Raw genomic sequence first — 22833 nt, 5'->3', positions numbered from 1 at the left:
GCAAAAAAAGATGATTGATATTTTTGTTTTGACCACAAAACAAACAATTTGTGCACATACCCCTCCTCTCTGAAGTAAGGAGAGAACATCTTGTCCGGGAACACTTTTTTCAGAGCCATCCACAAAAATATGTTGATCCTCTAAGGGATTTTTAGTTTTGACATAAACCTGTAGGGAACTGTAAAACAATTTTGCTTCGCAACATATATGGATTTAACCGGAATTGTTTATAATGATAAAAAATTAATGATTCTGTCTTCCCCACCAAACAAAGTAAAAGATCCACTTTGCTCAATAACTATGTTTCATTCAGAAAGTCTCCATCCAACAAAAGTTCTTCTGAAAGTCAGGGAATCAGTCCTTGTGAGAACACAATCTGGACAGTGGAGCTGTTATGTTCCAAGGAAATAGAATAAAATCTAGGGAAAAAAAGTTGCTAGACAGTTACCTGAGAGCGAATTATCTTCCCATATCTCCTTTTAGCACCATTCCCAACTTTAAACTTGCAACAAGATAGAAACAAAGGTTCTATTTCCGAAGTTCTGGCCAGAAGTTGGAGCCTCCATTCTTCTGAACACATTGATCTAGGTGTTCACTTCTCTGCGATAGTGTGGAGTTCCAGTTTGTGTTTATAGAAATAATCACGATCACACAACCGTATAACCATCTTCTAATCATCATTGGAATCACTGGATTTTTTACGCGGTCTTAATAGAACAGCTATGCAAGTACGCGTATGTTCATACAAAGTGCAGGTGCAACATAGCAGTTACAGACAAATTGTACACTAAACGAGAGATCAAACTAACAACCTATGGAAGAGATCTAGAATAACAATTCAACAACTATAAATCCGCTCGCTCAAAGAGGGCGGCCAAGAGTTAAATCGCAAAAACAAAAGAGAGCGCGACCAAGAGTGAATTTCTTATCTTAGCGATGTCACTAGTGCATACAAAAAAGAAGGGATGAAAATGAAGTTCTATGTCCAAGATATGTACTCCATAGCTCGGAATTTTGGGAGACAGGGATGAACAAGAAGTTCTATGTCCTAGATAGGTACTCCATAGCTCAGAACATTAACAAGATGTTGAAGACATGATAATATGCACCCACCAAATAATGACATCGCAACCATCCAAAATAAAATGTTCCAATGGTAGTAGTAAGTAAGAAGACCTAAGAGCAAAAGACATGCTCGCAAACCAAAGGCAAAGCAAACCAGGAGCCCTGAACATTCAGACACACCCCGTGGAGAACACAGACTCCTCATCTTCCTCTTGCGTCTCATGATAAGGAATTGGAACAATGCTCTCTTGGAGGCGGTGCTGAGTAAGCCACATATAATATTGTCCTTTTCCAAGGTTCACAATTCCTAAGAACTTGCCATCAATGTTGCAGCGCAAGACATGGTTTTCATTATACATGATCAACAACTCACGGTTGTTGAGCACAGCCATATCTTCGAACAGTCGAACTGGTGAATGAAGTAGCTTTTTCTTTTTAAATTTCCTTTTATTTCTCTTATAGAAGGAAGTAGAATAAAGTTGTCTAGATGCTTCCACCGTTGACAGGTCAATTCGGTACATGAAATCCCAGATTTCAGCCTCGTAATCCCGCATCACCCAGACATCCATGATGGTGAAACCATTGTAATAGCGAGCCGAGCCGGCCCAGAGAGCCAACATCCCTTTCATGTCGAACAACTTACTAGGCCACAACTCGGTGGGACTCTGCATCCACCGGAATGACTCAGCTTGTGTGTCAAACACAATTATGTCTGATGTGCCATAAGAACACCAGTGCAGGCTACCACGGTGGTGGACCGGTGGCGAATAATAGGACGAACAACACAGCCTTTGCAGAAACATAATATGCTCCGAAGGCGGCAAGTCTTTTGTTGTTCTGAATCCGACGTACCTTGGCCTGTCTGATCCTACCGTGAGGATGTATAAGCCGGGTTTACACAAATGATGTGACCACGAGTGATGTGACCGTGAGACCCACAGTACCCTGTATTCTCCGGTTGGATGGTGCCGGTAGAAACCGATCATGGTATTGTAGAAGGATTGCCCAACTTGAGGCTGTGCTAGGAGAGCATGCTTGCGGATGACCGGGTTGTAGGCGTAGAATCGGGATCCAAATTGGGATCTTCGGCATACGACGAGGAAGCCATCGCAAGAGCCTAGGAGGCGATACTCGGAGCGGTGTTTGAAGCCCGGACGGAAAGGCCAGAGGTGTTGATTGGAGGCTCGAGCACTAGTGTCACGGAGGACGACTAGACTTGCCGGCCGCCCATTCCCGTTGATGATGGGGAGCGATGGCTGGCGGCGGTGGTGTTCGAGCATGAATTCGGGAGTGGAGGTAGCACTGCCCCACGATGTGCAGACGGCGCGGAAGCGGCCGATGTCCTTGGACGGCAACTGGACGAGGATCTTGTCAATGATCTCCTGAGGCAGGTCCTCGAGCAGGGTCGCGGCTCTCGTAGCGGGATCGTTCGCGTCCGCACCCAGGGCAGGAGAAGTGCTCGAACTGGCAGCCATTTCGCGACGACCAGGGGCTGAGAACTCGATTCAGATGAACGGCTGCGATCGGACACGAAAATACAAGGGTGATTTGAGCGCCAAGAAAAATAAGAAAATACGCACCAGAGAAAATAGAGGCCGTGGCCAGTTTGGGCGGTGATGCTGGTCACCTGTATCGCTCGGGGTAGAAGGCGCTCCGGCGTGCTCAATCCCCGCTTCGAAGAGCCAGAACTTTTTTGACCTTGCAGTGTGCTAGAATGGGGATGGGAATTTCCGCTTCCGATCACAGCAGGGAGGAGATCGACTCGGTAGAGTCTTTGACTTTGGAATATTTGTTTATACATAGATGAGAATTAGCCCACCCGTTTTTTTAATCTTCTTTGGATGCGTCTATTGCAGGGATAAAATCTTCAACAAAATTTGAGTAATTTCCGTGGGTTCTGCAATATATGTTCTTCAAAATTTTCAGTGAACATTCAGACAGAATACAAATGAAATTTAAATTTAAATCAAGTTTATTTTAAAATTTGATGAAATATGGTTGAGATAATTTCAAAATAATGTCCAAAAAACACGAAATTCCTGTTAATGTGGTGGGTCTCGAAGTTTTGATCAATCCAAAATTCAAAACGTAAATAGCAGTGAACTTTTAGCCCCTAGAGATCTATCAGTCCGTTCGGAATTATAAAATGTTCTATAGCTACGTATGTAGACGCATTCCAATGTATTTGCTCAATTGTAAGTCTATATGTAATATACATCAGAATATCCAACCGAACTTATAATTCAGAGCGACAGGAAGTATTGCAGAATCAGTTTCATGAGGATACGAGTCCAATCGAGGAAAAATGAGCTTTATGCCTTTTCATCCTTAGCTTTATCCTATGCATTTTGCCAAGCACGGAACCAATACATAAAATTAATCTACTCATAGTAGAAATGGTTGATGAGTTTGGCCGGTTTACAAAGATATGCAATAAATATGGACGATTACATTAAACAGCTATGGCATTAGAGGTGATTTTTATGTTTCTTGGAGATGGGGTTGCCTAATTGATATTGAAAGTGATGGGGAGTGGACTGCTAGAAAATTAAACAATAAAAGATTGGACACAACACAATTTTGTGACAACCAAATTTTGAAGTCAGAATAGCGCATGCGAAGAGAACTTTACCTTGTTAGGCAAATATGTCATAGTTTGTCCTGCTCAAGTGAACCCATGATCAATCCATGCCCAGTATCAGTTACATGGCCTGCGATCAGTTTACAGCTTTGAGCCAAAGAAGGGTTTTGTATGAGCATGTCCAGGGAACATTAACCAAGGTGCCTTTGAACCTTGACTATGAAGAGAAAACAAGGCAGATGAAACCACAATTTGAATTAGAACATCACAAAGCAGACCTGCCAGAAAAATATGTAATTATGTATACTGGAACTAGAATAGCACAAAGCAGGCCTGCTAAATAAACCACTGGACTTAAGGGTGAGAGAAATGTAAATGTCTCGTTATTGATCTTTAACCTGAGAGATGATACACATATCTGTTGGCAAAGGGGCAGCACACAGCAGGGTTTCGTGGAGGCTAGGCACGGTGGCACATGCTCTCTGATACATATCTACCATTTCTTTTGTTGAGAAGTATCAAAACAATGGATCAAATTTGATCACAAAACTCTAATAGGAGCAGAAAGTCACAGTAAGGCGAAAAGATGGACAAGTTTACACAGTAATCCGCTTCAGAAGTTCTTCAAGATTTTATCCTGTGATACACCATCTGCTGCAAGGGCCAATGTGACCTCCTCAAGCATCTGCTTCTGCCCACACAGCACTGCTCCAGTAGAAGCAGGATTTGCAATGTTCTTGGCATCCAAGAACGCCTTCTGAACATACCCTCGTGCACCTTCCCAACTATCATCAGGCTGTGACAGGACGGGCACGATCTTGAGCCCCGTCGACTCCCACTCTGCAAATCGATCCTGATACGCCATGGTCTGGAGATTCCTGGCGCCGTAGTAGAGCCTCACGTCGGCCCTCTGATCGGCCGCGAAGCCGAACTCGATGAGCGAGCGGATCGGGCTGATCCCTGTCCCGGTGGCGAAGAGGAGCAGGGTCTCCTCGGCGGTGACCCGCTCGATCGGGAACCCCTTCCCCATGACGGCGCCGAGCTCCACCACGTCCCCGTCGCGGAGGCCGCAGAGCTTCTCCGCCGTGGCGCCGGGAACGGTCTTGACCAGGAACTCGAACCCGCCGCCCGCCCCCGGCGGCGACGCGATGGCCATGAAGGCCGGCTTGAGGCCGTCGTCGCCGGGCACGCGGATCGTGAGGTACTGCCCCGGGGACGTGTAGGAGGCGGCGAGGTCGGCGGCGTCGGAGAGGTCGACGCGCAGGTGGAAGAGCGTGCCGTCGGCGCTGGCCGCGCCGACGGAGGCGACCGGGGCCGCGTTCCAGACGGCCGCGTCCTGCTGGACCGCGGCGACGGTGACTAGGGAGGGCAGGCGGCGGCGGAGGGAGGGGAGCGAGCGCAGCATTTTGGGGTGGGCGAAGGCATGCCTGGAGGAGGGGCGGAGGGTGGTGGGCGTGGAGATGGTGGCGGCCGTGGAGATGGTGGCCATGGCGGAGGGAGGGTTGGGGATTTGGAAGGCGCCGAGAAAGCCGGAGATAAACTGGCTCTGTGGCGATGAGAATAGCAGGCCGTGATAGCCTGGCCTTTGGGATGGGGCACTGGTGCGCTCCGGAGTAGTTCCAATTGTCTCCCTTCTCCATCGATTCAGCTTAATAAAATCAAATTTCATTTTTGGTGGAAAAACAATTATCTATTGATGGTAAGGAGATTCTTATAAAAGCAATTGCTCAATGTATTTCTGTATATGCTATGTCGGTTTTCTTGATTCCAAAAAATATCTGTAAAAAGATTACTGATGTCATAGCTCAATTTTGGTGGGTGATGATGATCAAAGTAAAAAAAATGCATTGGTATTCTTGATGGAAGATGTGCTTTTCGAAGAAGGAAGGGGAATGGGCTTCCGTGACCTGCACTCCTTCAATCTTGCTATGCTTTCAAAACAATTCTGGAGACTTATTGATGAGCCTGACTCTCTGTGTGCTCAAATTCTACGGGCCAAATATTACCCTCATGGTGATGCCCTTAAAGTTGGTCCTAAAGCGGGCTCCTCTTTTACTTGGCAGAGCATTGTGGTGGGCATTCAAACGTTTAAAAGAGGTTGTATCTGGAGAGTGGGAATTGGTGATCAAATTGATATTTGGAGTCGATCCTTGGATACCCAATAGCCCTAACCGCAAGGTAATGACACCCAGAGGTGATTGTATCCTCCGTAAGGTGGAAGAGCTGATTGACCCAATTTCTGGAGCCTAGGACCAGGCACTGATACATGATATTTTTAATCCTCTTATGTCTCTCGGATCTTACAAATTCCCATCAATATTGGCGCGTTTGAAGACTTCATTGCGTGGCATGGTACAAAAACTGGTATGTTTTCAGTTAGGTCATCTTATCATGTGGAGTGGAGGCACCAATTTAATGGGGTTACTTGTCGATCCCTTATTATGGGTACTTCCCTTGACAATCCGACTTGGAAGATTTTATGGAGGTTGGCAGTCCCTGCAAAAGTAAAAATCCATTGCTGGCGAATTATGCATGGAGTTATTCCGCTGAAGGCTATTTTATTTCAAAGACATATTGGTACCTCTGATCTTTGTCCTTTATGCAATCTGGAAGCTGAGGATGTTAATCATATGTTGTTCAAATGTCAAAGTGCTGCGCTGATCTGGGAAGGTCTAGGTGTGACGGATGTAATCAATAGACCTATGAGTGGTGGGAGAGCAGGACCTCAAGCACTGGAATTTATCTTAAAATCAACTCTGCTGTCTATTCCACATTTTAGCAATATCAAGGTGCAAGATCTTATTGCAATGGAGTGTTGGTACATCTGGTGGATTCGGCGATGCCAATCTCATGGTGATCAAGTTCCTCCTGTTCATCATTGCGTTAATTCAATCAGAGCCATTACAGCAAATTCTGGGAAAGCTACAATACCGACCTCATCTGCCAAGAAACATATATGGCTGAAACCTTGTGCTCGAAATTTAAAACTGAATGTTGATGTTGCCTTCTCCATTGAGGAGCATGCTGGGGCAACGGGGCGGTGATAAGGGACAGCCAAGGTAATTTTATGGCGGATTCCTCAGTTTTCATACCGCATGTGCACTCAGCGGCGGTGGCAGAAGCTACGGCAATGATGCATGGTCTCTCTCTGGTGAACCAAATAGGGGGCAATGCAGTGGAAGCTGAATCTGATTCTATGGAGGTAATCCGGATTTGTGGGGGAGAAAACCGTATGTGGAATGAGGCAACTGCAATATATGCTGATATTCTTGCACAAGCTGCAAATATAGGGAAGGTTGTGTTCATGCATTGTTGGAGGGATACAAATTTAGTTGCTCATGAGTTGACTAGGGATAGTTTTTCTAGAAAATCTTGTTGTAATTAGGTCGATGAACCCACTAGCTTTCTCCTTTCGGCCTTCCTAAATGATGTAACTGTACTTTGATTGGGAGCAGCAAGTTTTTGACGCACTATTTTCCTTAAAGGGGACTAGAAGATTTTTAATGAGGCGACTTGCTTGCTCGGTTTAATATATATGTTTACCTAAAAAAATCAAATTTCATTTTTGAGTGAATGCTATTCTGGAGTATAATTTTATAATTGTAGTACCAAATACATACAATATAAAAATATATTTTATGATTCTAATAATATTGATTTTATATTATAGATGTTGATATCTCTTTCATAGAGAGTGGATTTTATACACTCACGCATGGGTATGGGTGTTTTCGTCACCGTTCATTGTCCTTTGAGATTCGGATAAAAAGAGGTGACAGAAAGAAATCTTTTCATCTACCATGGTGGGCACAAATCTTGAGGTATAAGTGTACAGAAGTATTTCCCCTCGTTCATACTCTCTCCGTTCTATATTACTTGTCATTTATTTAGATATATCTAAACATATTTTAAGGTGGGGAAGTAAAGAGTACCCGACGACATTCAGGGATAAATGTAGACCCATCGGGCTGGGATAATCATTCCAGTCCTGGGCGAGGTGGCGACACCGGTCTAAGCTGAGGGAAGCCAGTCAATATGAAACAAAGTACACATATTTAGGACGAGTCGTTTTTGCACCCGGGAGCATATGCTCTCGGTTTTTGAACGAGTTCCAAATGTAGTTTAAAATGTCAAAAAAAATCCGAGCAAAAAATAGAAGGATACATGTTGATATTCTACATGCTCAGAAAGTCGTTTCGTCGAAAATCGATATTTTCTCTGCCGCGTGCAAAAACATAAAATTTGGTGTTTAAAAAAACTTTTCACGATACGTTTTTAATCTTTTTTTTTACATAGAGCACAAATAAATGTCATATTCCCACTTGGCGTGCACACCTATAATGTACGGGCCTGGCTCGGCCCGGCCCAAAATTCCCGGGTCAAGCCCGACCCGACCATGCCTCGGGCTGGGCCTAGGCCTATTTTTTGGCCCGATGGTCAGGATGGGCCAGGCCTGGGCCTTGATTTTGTGCGATTTAGTGAAGCGGCCCGACCCGAGGCTCGATGGGCTTTTTGTGTGATGGGCCAGGCCTGGGCCTATTTTTCAGCCCAAGGCCCGGCCCAGCCCGAGAAATGCTCGGGTATACGTAGGCATGAAACTAATATGCAAACTGGCAACCACGATGCAGGGAGCCGAACCACCCAATTTATATAGTTTATCAAGGTGAAGAAACCGAGTTAAATGCAAAGCTTTTCTGCAAGTTCCAGCTCGCAGCAGAATGCTGCCACAGACATATGTATAGAAATCAATACATCATAGACATTGATTTCTAAGTACACACATTAGAAATTAAATACAACCATCAAGTACACATGCAAATTAAGTATTGTTCCTATAACCATATGAAAATTAAATTCCACTTAGCTTATTAGAAGCAACTACTTTAAGCATGTAAAGTCCATGCAGTATTGCAAATTTTTACAAAATGGTACTTCAACTATGTGAGTTGAACGTTTAATCTGCAATCTGCTTGCCTAAATCCGCAATACAAACCATTCTTGGAGCCAATATTGAATTGAAGTAATGACCTGGACAGACCCAATGGTGTCCTGTTCCCAAATCCACTTAAATAACGCAATGAACAAAAAAAGGATGGAGAAAAAGCTTTGCAATACGATGCTAACTCTGACAGCCAAATCCTTTTTGACTGGGGCGACCAGTAGAAAAAGTGACCCACTAATAATTGACTTGGAACTTGGAACTGACTCTCGTGTCGCCTCCGATTATCAGAGTAATATTTATTTGGCGAGATTATCATAGTAATATTATGACTAGACAGTTAAATCATATAGAGAAGGTACCTATACATTTATTTTGAGAAAGTTTCTGCGAAAATGAATATCAGGGATACACTAGAGAAGATAATTTATAGGGATTAATCATGGAGATATCTCGCAGAAAAATCATTGAGATGTATGTAGGAAGAGTATCCATCAAGAAGCTTGGTGCTTCATAAGTCTAATGCATTACCCAAGCTGAAGATCAGAAGACACAATATACCTACTACATGTACTCTCCCTCAGAATCCACAAGCTCCAGAATTCACCAATAAGTGTTTTTACTAACACCATAACACATCAAGGAATCAACTGAAAGTAGATCAAACAAAAGTTGCAAATCTGAACACTAGCAACATTGTTCCAGCAGGTGTTGATAATACACAGAACTGTATACTCTCCATGGAAATAAGGTCCATAATTTGTAGTGTTCATTCATAGGCATCATTGCGAGAATATTGATGTTACAGGAAGTGAATTCAAACAATCCAAAAGAAGCAAGATGTGGTTTATCAAATCAGATCCACCTTTTAAAGGAAGTGGTACTTTTTTGCGGGGTTTTAAAGAAAGTTATAAGCTATGCTCATCTCAAAATATAAAACATAAAACACAAGTTGTGTTGGATCATATATTTTCTCTCACTCAAACTATTCTCGAAGTTATTTTCAATCTGGAATCATCTATATAATCCCCCGAACTTGGAATATAAAATCCCCCGAAGAACATATAACCGGAGCATGAAAACTAAGGAAGGGAGCGACTGAGAATTAAATTAATTCTCAGTCAAATGTCACTTGCAACTCATATTATCACGAATCATGAAGCAATCAATCAGCCCGGGCATTTTTCTGAGTTGCAACCCATGTGACAAGTCATTACTAGCACAAATCATGAAGCAATCCAACGGCAGGGTATTTTTCTCAGTTGCAATCCGCGTGCAAGTAATTAAATCTCAGTTGCAACCTCATGTGCGATCTGAAAAGTCTCAGAAAATTCTTAGTTGCAACTTCACGTGCGACCGAAAGAAATCTAAGTTGCAACTCATGACTAGCGTGAATCATGACGCAATCCAATAATCAGAGTCAACTGAAAATTAAGCTTATTCTCAATCGACTAAGGAATGGCAAAACCAACTAAGAGAACTACGACAAACATGAAGAGTATATGAAATATCAAAAGTGAATGAACTAAAGGAGTATAAATGGGAGAGAGACATTGCATTTGTAAATGTTGTGATTGGACAAAATAGATGACTCTGTCTTGAAATTCTGTCACTGGCAACGCATGAAATAAATCTCCGTGGTGTTGACCAATACTCCTTATCAACAGAGGCGTCTTTGACATAGTCTAGAAACAACAAAGAGAGAGAAAGTGATACCATCAGTAAATTATAATAAGAAAATGATTCGGAGCTCAAAATAACCTAGTATCCATTGTGTCTTGGATTTTCGATAGATAGATAGACAGATAGTAAGTAGAAGTAAATTTCAGAGAGTGCATTCTAACTGCAACATATGAAAACATTATATTCAGGATGCATCAAAGACGTCAATAAAATAGAAGATGAAACTCAGGATGCATGAAAGAATCATTAGCCTATGGCCCGAAAGAGTGAGAGTGCAACAACGATAGAATTAATGCATCAAGTATTCTCCCATAGTTATAAATCTCGATGTTGTATCTGCACTAAACCGTAACCTGACTATATAGAGACACTCCTACATCATATGAAACCGGTGGTTTTATTATTCTCTACAACAAAGGAGCAACCATGTTCTAAAAAGGAACAAATAAAGTCTACAAGTACCCTAGTGACCTAGGTGTTAAAAAATAGATTACCCCAGTGAACATATCAGGGTTCATCTTCACACACCAGGAAGTTCATAGACAAACCAACTAACAAGACCTGACATTCCAGGTGTGTAAAGCATGCAGTTTCAATCCTATTCTCCATTCGTGATACATGAAATCTAATGTTCAATGAATAAGATGAACCATATTGACTACTTGATAAGTGGGGAGGCATCAAATCATTACTACCACCTCTGGAGATATTATGCATTTTGTGTCTACTGGCCATCTAAATTTTACCAAATATATGCAATATTGACCTGTTAGAAGAAACACTGAGATAATATCTACTTACTAGTAGATACTTCCAGTGTAACTCCCCCCACCAGAAGTCTGAGTTAAAGGTAGTAAGATCTTAAATTTGTGGAACATATTTTATCTAGGAGGAGAGAAGAAGCTCCACTGAATCAGGGAAATATGTATATGCGAAGGTACCTTAGATCTTTTGGAAAAATCGTAGTTGTCTAACACAGCCACAGCCTCGCCTCAAGGAGATGTCCTGTTTGACGAGGCTTTCTTTGAAGCGATGCCCAATGATGCTCAAACTCCATGGATCACCACACTGGAATTCCTCTAGCAGTTTTCCAGTGCTGTCACAGTGGAACATGTAACCTGTGGAGCAACTGTAGACCAGCACATCTCCTTTTTGTGACAAAACAAAATGTTTTATATCGTCAAGGTAAGACAAGTTCTTGCTTGGGAAATTAACGTGGTATTTGATTGACCACACCTCCCTTTCATAATCCTCTAGCACCCAGATTTTGGCACATGTCCGCTCAACGTTCAAACAGCTGAAGCCAATTGAACCTTCCATGTCACACAAACGAGTGACGAATCTGGTCGCGCCATCCGGACGACGCATGAACCTGAATGACTCAACCACAGTGTCGAAAACAACTAGCCTGACACCGTTGGGAACCTTACTGTCCCAATGGAGGCAATTGCGGAACATGACAGGTGGGGCATAATAGTTAGGAGTTACTCCATTCCAGGTTAGTATAGCTTTCTTGATGCCAGGGGTATCTGAAGGAACGCCGATGCACCTTGGCGAGCGCCCTCGCCGTACCATAAGGATGTAGTAGGCAGCTTCGGGGTGGCCCTGTTGTCTGCCCTTCCAGTACAGGACGCGGTACTCGCCGGATGGGCATGAGAGTGGAGAGCACTGACGCGTGGCCGGGTTGCAGATGCTGTAGCGGCCGTCAGAGAGGTAGAGCAAGAGAAGGCCGTTGCAGGACGCAAGAAGCTTGAAGCCTTCGTAGTCGTCAAACCCGAGGACAGTGCGGCCGCGCTCACGGAATGGCAAGCCGCCGTCTGTACTAACTGTGCGGTGGAGCATGACGAGCGGGAGCGTCGGCTGGCGTTGATGGTGGGCTTGGAGAAAATCAGGGGCGCAGGTGAGGTCATGCCAGAAGCGGCAGACGGCGCGGCAGCGAAGGATATCCTTTGCCGAAAGGCGGATAAAAATCTCCCACGCCATGATCTCCTTCGGGAGGTCGAGGGCGGCGACGGCCACCCAGCGCCTCTGTCTCCGTCTCCGCTTAGGTAGAGCCGCCGTGGCCTCACGGTCGACCACCGGAAAGTTGTCGTCGGTGGCTCCCCTCTGCTCGGCGGTAGTAGGGTTTTGGATTAGGAGAGATGCGACGAGGATCCTGCGCCGCGGCAGCCGCGTAGGTCGCTGAGGTACCCGCTTTCGCGCAACGCAGAGTGTCCTGGCCATGGTGGTGCCTTGCCGACCAGCTAGCAGCAATCGCAGTGCCCTAGATGGCTAGATCACAGCCTCGTACCGCGCCGCCGCCACCGATACCACCAATATGACCTTCGATTCGACGGCTACCTCGTAGGTGTTGATCTGATATTCTAGTTACGGATGCGCAGCTGCCAAGATCGTCGGATTGACGATCGGTTAGGTTTTGTAGCCCCCGGCCACAAGGCCCACAACCTGTGGTGTTATTATGTCTTTTTTAGAAGGGTAATTCGATGGATTTGTTTGCTCTGTCTAGTCCTGGGCCGCAAAGTCTTTATTTGGATCCAACTGGTTACATTTTCTCCATTGTTAACAATTTCAACAAAAAAAAACTCTTCATTCACATCTGCTGAAAATTCAGCCAACTATACGCCCGGATGAAACGAACAGCTGACACCTGAAGAGAACAAATCTGAGGTTGGATGCTTAGGATGATGGTTATACCCCGAGCTCACCAGAGTTTAAACCTCAGATTTAACATATGTGTATGTCATAAAGATGGAATATTCATTAAGTGTGAGGTGATGTTCCCGTCGATAACGAAGCGGCTGTGTTGACTTCGTCAATTTCAATATCCAATCCGTCGGCTCAGTTTTTCAGAGGTGATCATAGAGGTAGGGTGTGCATGTGTGCATCCATATGGGCGAGTGTAAACGCGTGTGTGTGAACGACTATGTTTGTACTGTGTCTCTCAGAAAAGAAAAAATTGGCGCCTGAAAAAACTACATTTTGGGTGGGGGGGGGGGGGTGGGGGGTTGGAGATCAGCGTTCCAACAGGCGTTGTAAAATCGGGCACGTGGTAGAAAAATTCAGAGCGCGGGATAACACGCTATCGAGCGCAACATATTTGGTGTGTTCACTCCAGCGTGCGACAAACCGAGACGACAAAAAAAAAGGTCCAAGGCGACCGTTGGCCAGAAAAAGCCGAAGGTGGCCGTAGCGAAGAAGTCCAAGGCGACCGCTAGCCACCACCTCTGCCGACACATGCACCATCGGCAACAGCGGTGTGCCCAACCTGCTCGACGACGACAGAAGGTAAGACAAAAACCCTTCTTCTTTGTGTTGTCTTGAGGTAGATGAATAGCAATTTATTTTAATCATTTCCGTGCGACGTAGTGTCGATGATGAAACATATTTGTTATACATGAAGATTGAATGTTGATTTCTCATTTGTTTCTATGAACTTTGTTTGTCATGAACTTGCTGAGCTATACTTTCCTTTTAAACTATGTCATGAATTTCAAATATGTTATATGGAACAAAATTATCAATTTAGTTGAATGTGTTTTAAATTGTTTATCATTTGATATTGCCTTATATTGATCTAGCACTAAACTTATCACACGACTTTAGCGCGTCTGGTGAAGCGCGCTGCTATTCGCGCCAAAACGTACAGCGCCCTATAAAACGATCGTCTGACTCACATGCTAAAAGATAAAATCAAATGCGTTCTAGAGAAATTAGTCGTGCGACTCTTTTTTCAGATCGCGTGTTGGAGATGTCCTCCACCTGGGTCGGCGCCTCGGCGGCCACCTCATTCTCCACCGTCATACGTGCGAAGCAGATAGAAAGATTAAGGTTTATATATTTTTTTAGAAAATTAAACCAAGTAAAGTTTGATCAAATTATTTGTAGAATATTTCAATGAATATTATATTTTATAGATATTATATGAAAATATATTTTATTATCTTTCTAATGGTATTGATTTTATATTTTGCATGTTAACGATTTTTAGTAAAAACTTGATCAAATTTAACATAGTTTGATTTTCTAAAATTATTACAGTGCTTAAGCTTTTGGATGAAGGTAGTATATCTCAATAGAAAAAAAATCTGCAGCAGAGTGGTCTGTAAACAGGACGGAGCTCCCACGAAGAGTTCACTGTTCTTTGTTTACGAGAAATCATACTTCCTCCATCCGGAAAAGGTGTCTCAACTCAATCTAGATACTCATAGATTACTCTTTAGACATACGGGTCTAATTAAAGTTAGACATTATTTAACAGATGTAGGCAGTACATTTTTTCATATATATGGGCAGTACATGATTTGATTGCCTTTTCTTGTGGATTTCCTACATGAATGCAAAGCACATGACTTTCACAAAATAAATGGTTTGGATGCACTGCAGCAATTTTGAAGAAAATAGAATCGTGATTGCAGAGAGGTGAAGGGAGGGATACTCATCTTGCCTTGTACTCCTTCCAATCCGTTTTAATAGATACAACATAAGTTGGCGTCGATTTGATCGGATCAGAGGTAGTAGTTCTCAAAGAAACATTAACATGATGGTGGACTTCATGCTTACAATCCAAAGTGTCTCATAATGAGGACAAGAATATCTTCTATAATAATTTATAGGTACATGCTTACAATCCAAAGTGTCTCATAAGAAAAAATTGCTATAGGATTAAAATCCTATGAAAACTGCTTTGTTTCAAACAAGCCCTCGACCTTGTGAAAATGGCAAATGGCCCATTACATCTATTTACAATTGTGTTCTTCAGAAATGCCCTGTTTGTCATGGCAACTTTTTCAAAGGTAGTAATTTGCAACCCCAACAACTATCTTCCGTGGGTTGTCAGTCAATCACTGACCATGTACATATTCTGAACAAAAGAACACAATTCTTCGTATTTTCTGTGTCTCTGCAACTACCATTTTCCTAGCAGTTGATGCCACAGGTTTGGACGTTCGGGCCAGCAACACGGGTAGTGAATGGATCAATACGAACCCACAGCAAGGAGAAGATCGAAGCAAGAAGGATAGCCCAGACGACAACGATCGTCGGTGTGCGGTTTGTCCTGCCCATAAGACCCTTGAGGAATGGGTATAAGTGAACAATCACCCAGAAGGCAAAGAAGAGCTTTCCAAAGAGCGGCCCCCATGATTGGTAACCACTGTTGATGGCGTAGGAGGTACCAGCAACAACACCGACCATGTTAATGATCAAAATGGTCGTTGGAGGGATCAGAAGTGTCGTCCACTTGAACATGTAGAGCTCAGCAAAGTCACCCTCTTCATCATTAGCCTTTGAGGTGACAGTGAAGTTGGTGTCGATACCCGCAAGTACCTTCAGAAGACCCTGAAAGACGGCAAACAAATGGGCAGAGATACCTCCAATAACCCAGAACTGTTCATTCCTCCACCACTCATCGATGCCAACACCACTCCATCTCATCTCAAGGATACCAGTGGCGAAAATTGAAATGAAGAGAGAGATGAACCAGATACTGGCCAAGTTGCTGATCTGCATTCCAAAATGAATTCAGTCAGTTGTGTTGTTGCAAGCTCTCTCAACTGAATAACGGAAATATGAAACCAACGTTTACCTCTGGCATGATGAACTTTCCAGTGAGCAGACAGATAGCAGGCAATATACAATAGACTAGAAGCGGGATCGACGTTAGTGGGTAGATGGTGGTGTTGATGTAAGCGAATCTCTCTAGGAACTTGAGGCGTCCTCCGTAGCCATACCATAAGGGGCAATGCCGGCTGAAAAGAATTTCAACAGAACCAAGAGCCCACCTGAGCACTTGGTTCAGACGATCTGAAAGATTGATGGGGGCAGATCCCTTGAAAGCTGGGCGTTTAGGCATGCAGTAGATTGACCGCCAGCCTCGTGCGTGCATCTTGAATCCAGTGAGAATATCTTCTGTAACAGATCCATAGATCCAACCAATCTGCAATTCAGAACAACCTTGTTACAGTTAATCAAGAACTGGCCTTACTCCCTCAAAAAAAAAAAAAAACTGGCCTTACTCATGCCAACTGAGACATATCATTTGCAACTTGCAATTGATAAAAAATAGCAACGAAGTTTTATTGTCCGGAGGGAAGATACACAAACATCAGTTGCATCCCTAATTTTGCAAACTGGTATTTCACTTCTATTTTTCCACACAAATTTAGTAATACTAGAAAATATGAATGTGAATATTATTGATGGGATGATTGTTATGTTACCTCAGTTCCCCATTCAGACTTGTCCTCATAGCCACAACTTATGACATGGATAGCTTCTTTCAAAAGAGATTCTGGAGTTGAGGACTGAGGAACACCACCATATTCCATCAGAGTGGAGGCAACAAATGCTGCCGACTGGCCAAATCTCTTCTCTAAGCTCATTTGAGACATGAGAACTGATTTCTCATCATCAAACCCAGCACCTGCAACAAGTTGACATGTTAATATGCTTACATGTTGGTTAAAGCTCCGGAAACAATAACCGCTGCAGGATGACAAAACAGTAACTCAGGAATCGGACCCTAGATGATGCAAGAAAATAAAGATTGTACCTTCAACACCCTCCTCTATGTCTTCAAGATTGAATACTGGGACAGAACTGTCCACATGCTTGCTCGACTTTTTCTTATCTGAGCTCTTTTTCTTCGACTTACTTGCCTTCTTTTTGCCCCCACACAGTGATGACAAGAAACCAGGCTTCTTCGCCTTAATTGGGGGTTCATAACCATAGATAGCTGTTCTGTTGAAAACACAACCAGTTCCCACATAAACAGGCCCTTGAATGCCATCAAGGCCCCTCAAGTTAATCTGCAGGAAGCAGAAATAACCCAAAAAGTTAATGGATACGGTTAGGAATTTTAAAACTAGTGCATCAACAAACTTAGGCTCTTAACATCACTTATTAAGTACCCAAAAAAACATCACCTATTAAGCTATGATTACTTGACATCAGTGAATACAGACATGGGAGAGGATCGCAGACTTACATCAAAAAAGACAGTGTTCCTGTTTGCATATCGATCATTAGTATCAATACCATCAAACCTTTGTGGGAACTGAACATAACAGACTCCCCTTCCTAGGTTTGGATCCATAAGGAAGCACATAGCTTCCCGGACAGCCTTGCTGTTATTGATGTAGTGATCACAATCGAGATTCAACATGTATTGTCCATTAGTAAGGACAGCCGAGACACGAACCTGTGGAAAAGATTGATCTGCCATTAGAACCAAAGCTAAGTAGATAATTTAACGTCAGTAACATTTAACTACTCACAAGAGCATTCATGGCACCAGCCTTCTTGTGGTGCTGGAATCCAGGACGCTTCTCACGAGATACATAAACCAAACGGGGCAGCTCATTACCCTCAGCATCAAGGCCACCACTGTGACCAAGGAAAACCTGAGTATGGTCAGAAACAGGAGTTAGAGTTAGCCAAGCAATGACCATTCTAAATAGCAGAATACACAAAAGCTACCTAACCAGACGAGTCTATGTATTCAGCAATTGTAGTCTATATTGGAAATACGCTAACCTGAATCATTCCAGGATGGTCCCTGGTATTGTTTCCTGGCCATGGTGTGCCATCTTGCATGATCCATCCTTCCTCAGGGACCTTTATTGCCTTAGCAACTAGGCCATTTATCCTAATTTTAAATTCTTCATATTCTCTCTGCAACAGTTTTTTTGGAAGACATATTAGCATAGGATCAGAAAAAAGTGAAATCAATATTTATGTATATAAAAAGCATACAAACCTTCATGGCCCGGCGTTCTTTAACAAATGAAGGCTGGACTTTGTCTTTCAAGTAATCAATTTTCTGGGAGAAGTAAAACTCAGGAGCTCTGGGTTCAATTTCATACTTCTTAACGAACGGTACCCATTTCCTAGCAAACTCTGAAGTCTCGGCCAGTGCATCAAAAGTCAGCATTGAAGCTCCATCATCAGATATATAGCAAGAAACCTTATCCACGGGATAATCAACAGCAAGAATGGATAATATAGTGTTGGCAGTGACGATAGGTGGCTCCTTCAACGGGTCGACTGTACTGACGAAAATGTCAACAGCAGCCAACTGAGATGGTTCACCTTCTCGGTCATACCTGTTAGTGGAATAGTAATAGCATCAGGAAGAATGATCAAAGAAGGTCTACTTAAAACTAAGTACAAAAGAGCTGATAAGAAGAATCACCTTAAAGCCAGTCTATCAAGGTAGGTCTCCCGGTTGATTGGATTCCACTTTGGGAACTGATCCAGAATCCAGGACATAGCAAACCAAATCTCACATATAACAGATAAAAGCCACAGCGGGTATGCATTACGCACGGGATTTGTGATACGGTAGTGCAGGAAGATGCTTAGAACAACCAATCGCAGAACAATGACCATTCTGTAGGGATTTATCCTGGATGAAGGGATGGGGACTTTCCTAGATAGAGGCTGGCGAGTTTCATCATTCCTGTAATTTAGATGGCATAAAATTACTTAATGCTGCAACAGAATAGGCTAGAACATTTGCTGAAAAGAACAATGTGCAACATTCCTGAAAAGGATAGGCTTAGTAGTCATGCAAGTATAAAGACAACAGCATCCTAAGTTCAATCAGGTTTCGTAGTGACAAACAGCAGATGCAGCTGTAAAATACAGGTGCTAAGAGGGTGCTGGCACTCACAGTAAAGAATCTTCCATGTTGTATTCAGTAGATGCATCATCAGCAGCTCCCCGGCCTTCAGAGGGAGCAATGCTTGAGCCATTGGTCATGGGAACAGCACCCTTTTCCTGCTTCATTTTCCAGCCATCAACCCTATCTTTCCAGGCAACGTTCCCGACACTCCCAGAGAACTCCCTTGACGGATTCGCTGGCAAAGGGAAATGATTCAACTCCTCTTAGCACTCATATCATCACTAGAATGGGTGTTGCAAAACGGAACACGAGAAATAATGGCAAGAAACGAACATACGTGAATGATTGACGTAGGGAAACGGAGCACGTTTGCCGATGTTCCCGGTAGGGGACATCATGTGATGATCAGGGGAAGCTCCAGGGATTTCTCCAGAGATCTGCAAGCAAAAAAATCAAACTCAATAATAATGTAACTAATAGTGTGTACCCAAGCAAAACCTAGTAAAGAACTCGTTAATAGCACCACCAACCTGGCTGTTAGTGACTGAAGGGATGTATCCCCTGGGGATCTCGCCGCTGTCATACTTGGAGAGCCCGATCTCGCCGCTGTCATACTTGGGGTGGCCAACATTCCCACTGCCACTCATGCGCCAGCTGCGCATCCTGTCAGCAACCTTCTGCTTCTGGTCCTCGGTGCCCGACGCGGGGTAGTTGAAGTCGCTGCCGTCGTCGGCGTCGGTGTCGTCGCCTTCCTCCCCGCGGATCGCAGGGCTCCCTGCAGAAGGGATACACAGCTCAGCATAGAATTGGCACCATATGGTAACAATACTTCTCTATCTACTAGTTATCCATAGCTACAATTCATAGAGGCCAGATAGAACAAATTCCAAAAATATGCGAAACCTGAGAGCTCCTATTAGTAGCTCGCGAGAGAGTAATGCTGTAAGATCTACTGAATTACGCTCGAATTTGAGGCAGGAAGCGAGATAGGGAGAGGACGCTCTAATAATAAGATCTAGTAAATAAAATCCCCATTTCATTTCGCCTGTTCTTATATCTACAAACTTGCCAGTTTTGTGGTCAATAGTAGTTGAATTGGGGGAATCGAGAATGGGGTGGAGAGATGGCGTTACCCTTGTGTCGCTTGTACTTGGTCTTGCACTGCGGGCAAGCCTGGGTGCCGTCCTTGCGCTCGTACTCGTAGCAGGGTCGGCAGACCGGGAATCCGCAGATGTCGCAGGCGGCGAAGACCTCGCCCTCCGCCGCGGCGCCCACCCCGTCGCCGCAGATCTGGCACACCTGCCCGCCCACGAGCCTCCCCGACTTCTGCACACGGAAACAAAATTCAGACACTCCGCCATGCCCAGAGATCCACCCGCGAAATGCAAGCGAGCGAGATCCCGCGAGGAGACGGACTCACCACGGCATCGGCGTCGCGGTCCATGGCGCCTCGCACGCCGCACCGATCTCCCAGCCGAGCTCCGATCCCGAGCGCGCGCGGGGTTGGGGGGCAGTGGTGGGGGGTGACCGCGGGGATGCCGCTGGTACTAGTAGCACTGGCGCTTAACTAACGGGAGGAGGGGGGAAAAGGACGGGCCACCGAGAGTGAGGTGGTTGCGCTGTCGGTTTCCATGCGGGATTATTAGTTAACCATTAACAATGGATCTCCGCGACATGGTTGGCCAGCCTGATTAGTTTTTTTCTACTCGGAGAACAGCGAGGCGGGAGGTGGAAGAAAGGTGAGCTGTGGAGGGCCCGCGCGGCAGAGAGCGATGGCCGTCGGTCACCGACAGGCAGAGTGGCGTTGGAGGGGCGATTTTGGTAGGTGCACTCTCACACCACCGACACCACGGGAAATGTGTGATTATTAGCCGGAAACAATCAATCAGGCTCACAGAGTGGGAGTGACGCGGTCTGAAGAGCCTAGCAAAGCTTTGCACATGAGATGCAGAAAATGTTTCATTTGGGAAGTTTGATGAAAGTCGCAAAGAAATATTATGCGTGTCATCAACCGGGCTGACGGCTTGTCATCCTTTTTCCCCACTCACTAGTAGTGCATCGATGGCTTGGACCGACTAAACTGCCACCAGGCTTTGCAAAAACTCGGAACTCGTAAAACCTGTCGCTACTCTCATCGTCATGGCTAGAGTCGTGTGAATATTACTTTTTACGCTAAAGCGTCTTAACCGGTGACTACAATAACATCCCATACGGCCATTAGGGTCATTATTATTGGGGTCTAAACAAAAGAAGAACGTCATCGTGAGCCCCATACAGGCACCGACAACCCCAAATGAACCCGATATTTGGGGTGGCAATCGGGGCGCCAACACCAACTCCACGTCAGATCAGGACCGACAGGCACACGCATCAGCGTTCAATTCTCACTTACCCCTCCCTCCCTCCACACTCTCTCAATTTCCTCACCAACCGCACCACTCGTCTTCCTCGATCGTGTCTCATCGTTATCGTCGAACGCTCCACGCATTTCAAACGCCCTTTGCGCCGCTTCGCTCGCGCTCTCCAGCCAGTCACTTGCACGGCTGCACGCTCGACGCAACCCACTTCTGTTGCCATCCTGATGGCCGCTGCCCTGGAGCTCGTCTCCTTCCTCAAGCACGTGCGGAGACGACGTGCTTTCACGCACGGTTCAGCATTCCCCGCTGGATTTCAGGCGTGGCCCAGCCTTCCCCGACCAATGAGCCTTACTCACCGACGGTGGTAATGGTTGGCGTGAAGATCTGGACGGAGTGGTTTGAGGATGGTCCCACGCTTGTGGCTGGGTAGGTTACCGCGGTCGAGGATCATGCTCCCGGCAGTGATGTCGCGGCGGCCGCTACAGGCGGAGGAGATGGCGCTTGCTCCCAGTGGATATGCGGTGGCGGATGCATGCAGATTCTGCCGGCGAGCACTAGCTGCAGACGACACTGCCCCGCCCTGCTCTTCGGTTATGTTTTTCCATTGGGAGTTGATTTGGGGGACAACTGGTGAGGGCACTCGGAAGACATTTAGGCGACATGTATGGTCGACGAACCCAATACGCTAGCTCGCATGTATGGTGTTGCTTATTGTATGGGGGTCACAGGTGGATATGATTTAAGATCGAGGAGCCAAATGGTGTAAACATATACTCCCTCGGATCTCTTTTAAAAGAGATTAAAAGAGATCGGAGGGAGTACAATGAGCACAACACCCACCGACCGGCAAACTTCTGATTCATTGGATAAGAAACAACGGGCCAGAATTTGAAGTTTGGGTTGTCATTTCAATTGTCAAGTACATGTGTTTTACTTATTTTGATTTTTTTGCATGATTCACACTAGCATACAAAAGGATTTTCCAACAGGTCAATTGACCACACATGTCTCAATATGGCTACTTCGCTGATAATAAAGTGTCGAAATATATATGTTGTAGAATTGAGATGCCATGTTTAGTTGAATCATATGAAAACATAAGTATGGACGCTTTGGTACAGATTATTTGAAGAGCCTCATCTGTGCCAACCATACATTAGATGTTGGCACACACGGATTCAAAATCGTTCGAATTTGTCATAACTACTTCAAATAAATGCACTAGCCATCATAGGCCTCCTAGCATACGATATGGCCGTATAGATAATTTTCTCCTGCTTGTATTTCAGTTCAAATCTTTGGAATAGGTTGGTGGCATGGATTCCAAAAAAATCTGGACGTGCATGATACGAGCTGCAACCACAATCAGTTGCGGGAAATCCCTTCTCCTTTGAGAACGACTGTGATGACACCTCCAAGTAGGTGAATGGGCGGAGCATGAAGCGGGCTAGGGTTCACCACCCGAGTCATATAAGAGCGACGTTGAGGCCACCTAGAATCAACATAGGATTTTCGAGCCGCATAATATTTCTTGGATGTCTAGTTTTATCAGAAGATAAAACATAGACCCTTTGTGCCCCAATTA

At 44.6% G+C, this 22833-nt stretch overlaps 3 protein-coding genes across 3 annotated transcripts; all 3 read right to left on the bottom strand.

Moving 5' to 3' along the window:
* Positions 1-1163: 1163 nt before the first annotated feature.
* LOC124672999 (F-box/kelch-repeat protein At3g23880-like) lies at positions 1164-2540 on the bottom strand. The gene has a single exon (XM_047209139.1). The coding sequence runs from the start codon at positions 2538-2540 to the stop codon at positions 1236-1238; it is 1305 nt and encodes a 434-aa protein (XP_047065095.1). The 3' UTR covers positions 1164-1235.
* A 1467-nt stretch (positions 2541-4007) lies between these two features.
* Positions 4008-5241, bottom strand: LOC124677091 (fruit protein pKIWI502-like). Its single transcript, XM_047213088.1, has one exon. It carries the CDS (start codon positions 5133-5135, stop codon positions 4260-4262), a length of 876 nt encoding a protein of 291 aa, XP_047069044.1. The 5' UTR covers positions 5136-5241; the 3' UTR covers positions 4008-4259.
* A 9583-nt stretch (positions 5242-14824) lies between these two features.
* LOC124670632 (probable cellulose synthase A catalytic subunit 8 [UDP-forming]) lies at positions 14825-20350 on the bottom strand. The gene is made up of 14 exons (XM_047207108.1): positions 20312-20350; positions 20025-20217; positions 19422-19666; positions 19229-19328; positions 18940-19126; positions 18460-18726; positions 18025-18370; positions 17802-17939; positions 17543-17668; positions 17254-17466; positions 16819-17074; positions 16487-16689; positions 15853-16203; positions 14825-15770 (listed from the first exon to the last, which is right to left on the bottom strand). Exons 1-14 carry the CDS (start codon positions 20333-20335, stop codon positions 15186-15188), a joined length of 3234 nt encoding a protein of 1077 aa, XP_047063064.1. The 5' UTR covers positions 20336-20350; the 3' UTR covers positions 14825-15185.
* Positions 20351-22833: the final 2483 nt, after the last annotated feature.

The sequence above is a fragment of the Lolium rigidum genome, chromosome 7, assembly GCF_022539505.1.
Source record: "Lolium rigidum isolate FL_2022 chromosome 7, APGP_CSIRO_Lrig_0.1, whole genome shotgun sequence".
NCBI lineage: Eukaryota > Viridiplantae > Streptophyta > Magnoliopsida > Poales > Poaceae > Lolium > Lolium rigidum.
This window is presented reverse-complemented; position numbering and strand designations above follow the sequence as displayed.

Bases quoted from the DNA above. Each gene is read 5' to 3' on its own strand.
- LOC124677091 (XM_047213088.1), bottom strand. From the start codon at position 5,135: ATGGCCACCATCTCCACGGCCGCCACCATCTCCACGCCCACCACCCTC.
- LOC124672999 (XM_047209139.1), bottom strand. From the start codon at position 2,540: ATGGCTGCCAGTTCGAGCACTTCTCCTGCCCTGGGTGCGGACGCGAAC.
- LOC124670632 (XM_047207108.1), bottom strand. From the start codon at position 20,335: ATGGACCGCGACGCCGATGCCGTG. The intron at 19,127-19,228 runs GTATGTTCGTTT...TCCCTTTGCCAG, and splicing joins TCCCTACGTCAATCATTCAC to CGAATCCGTCAAGGGAGTTC. The intron at 17,669-17,801 runs GTTAGCGTATTT...GACCATACTCAG, and splicing joins ACCATCCTGGAATGATTCAG to GTTTTCCTTGGTCACAGTGG.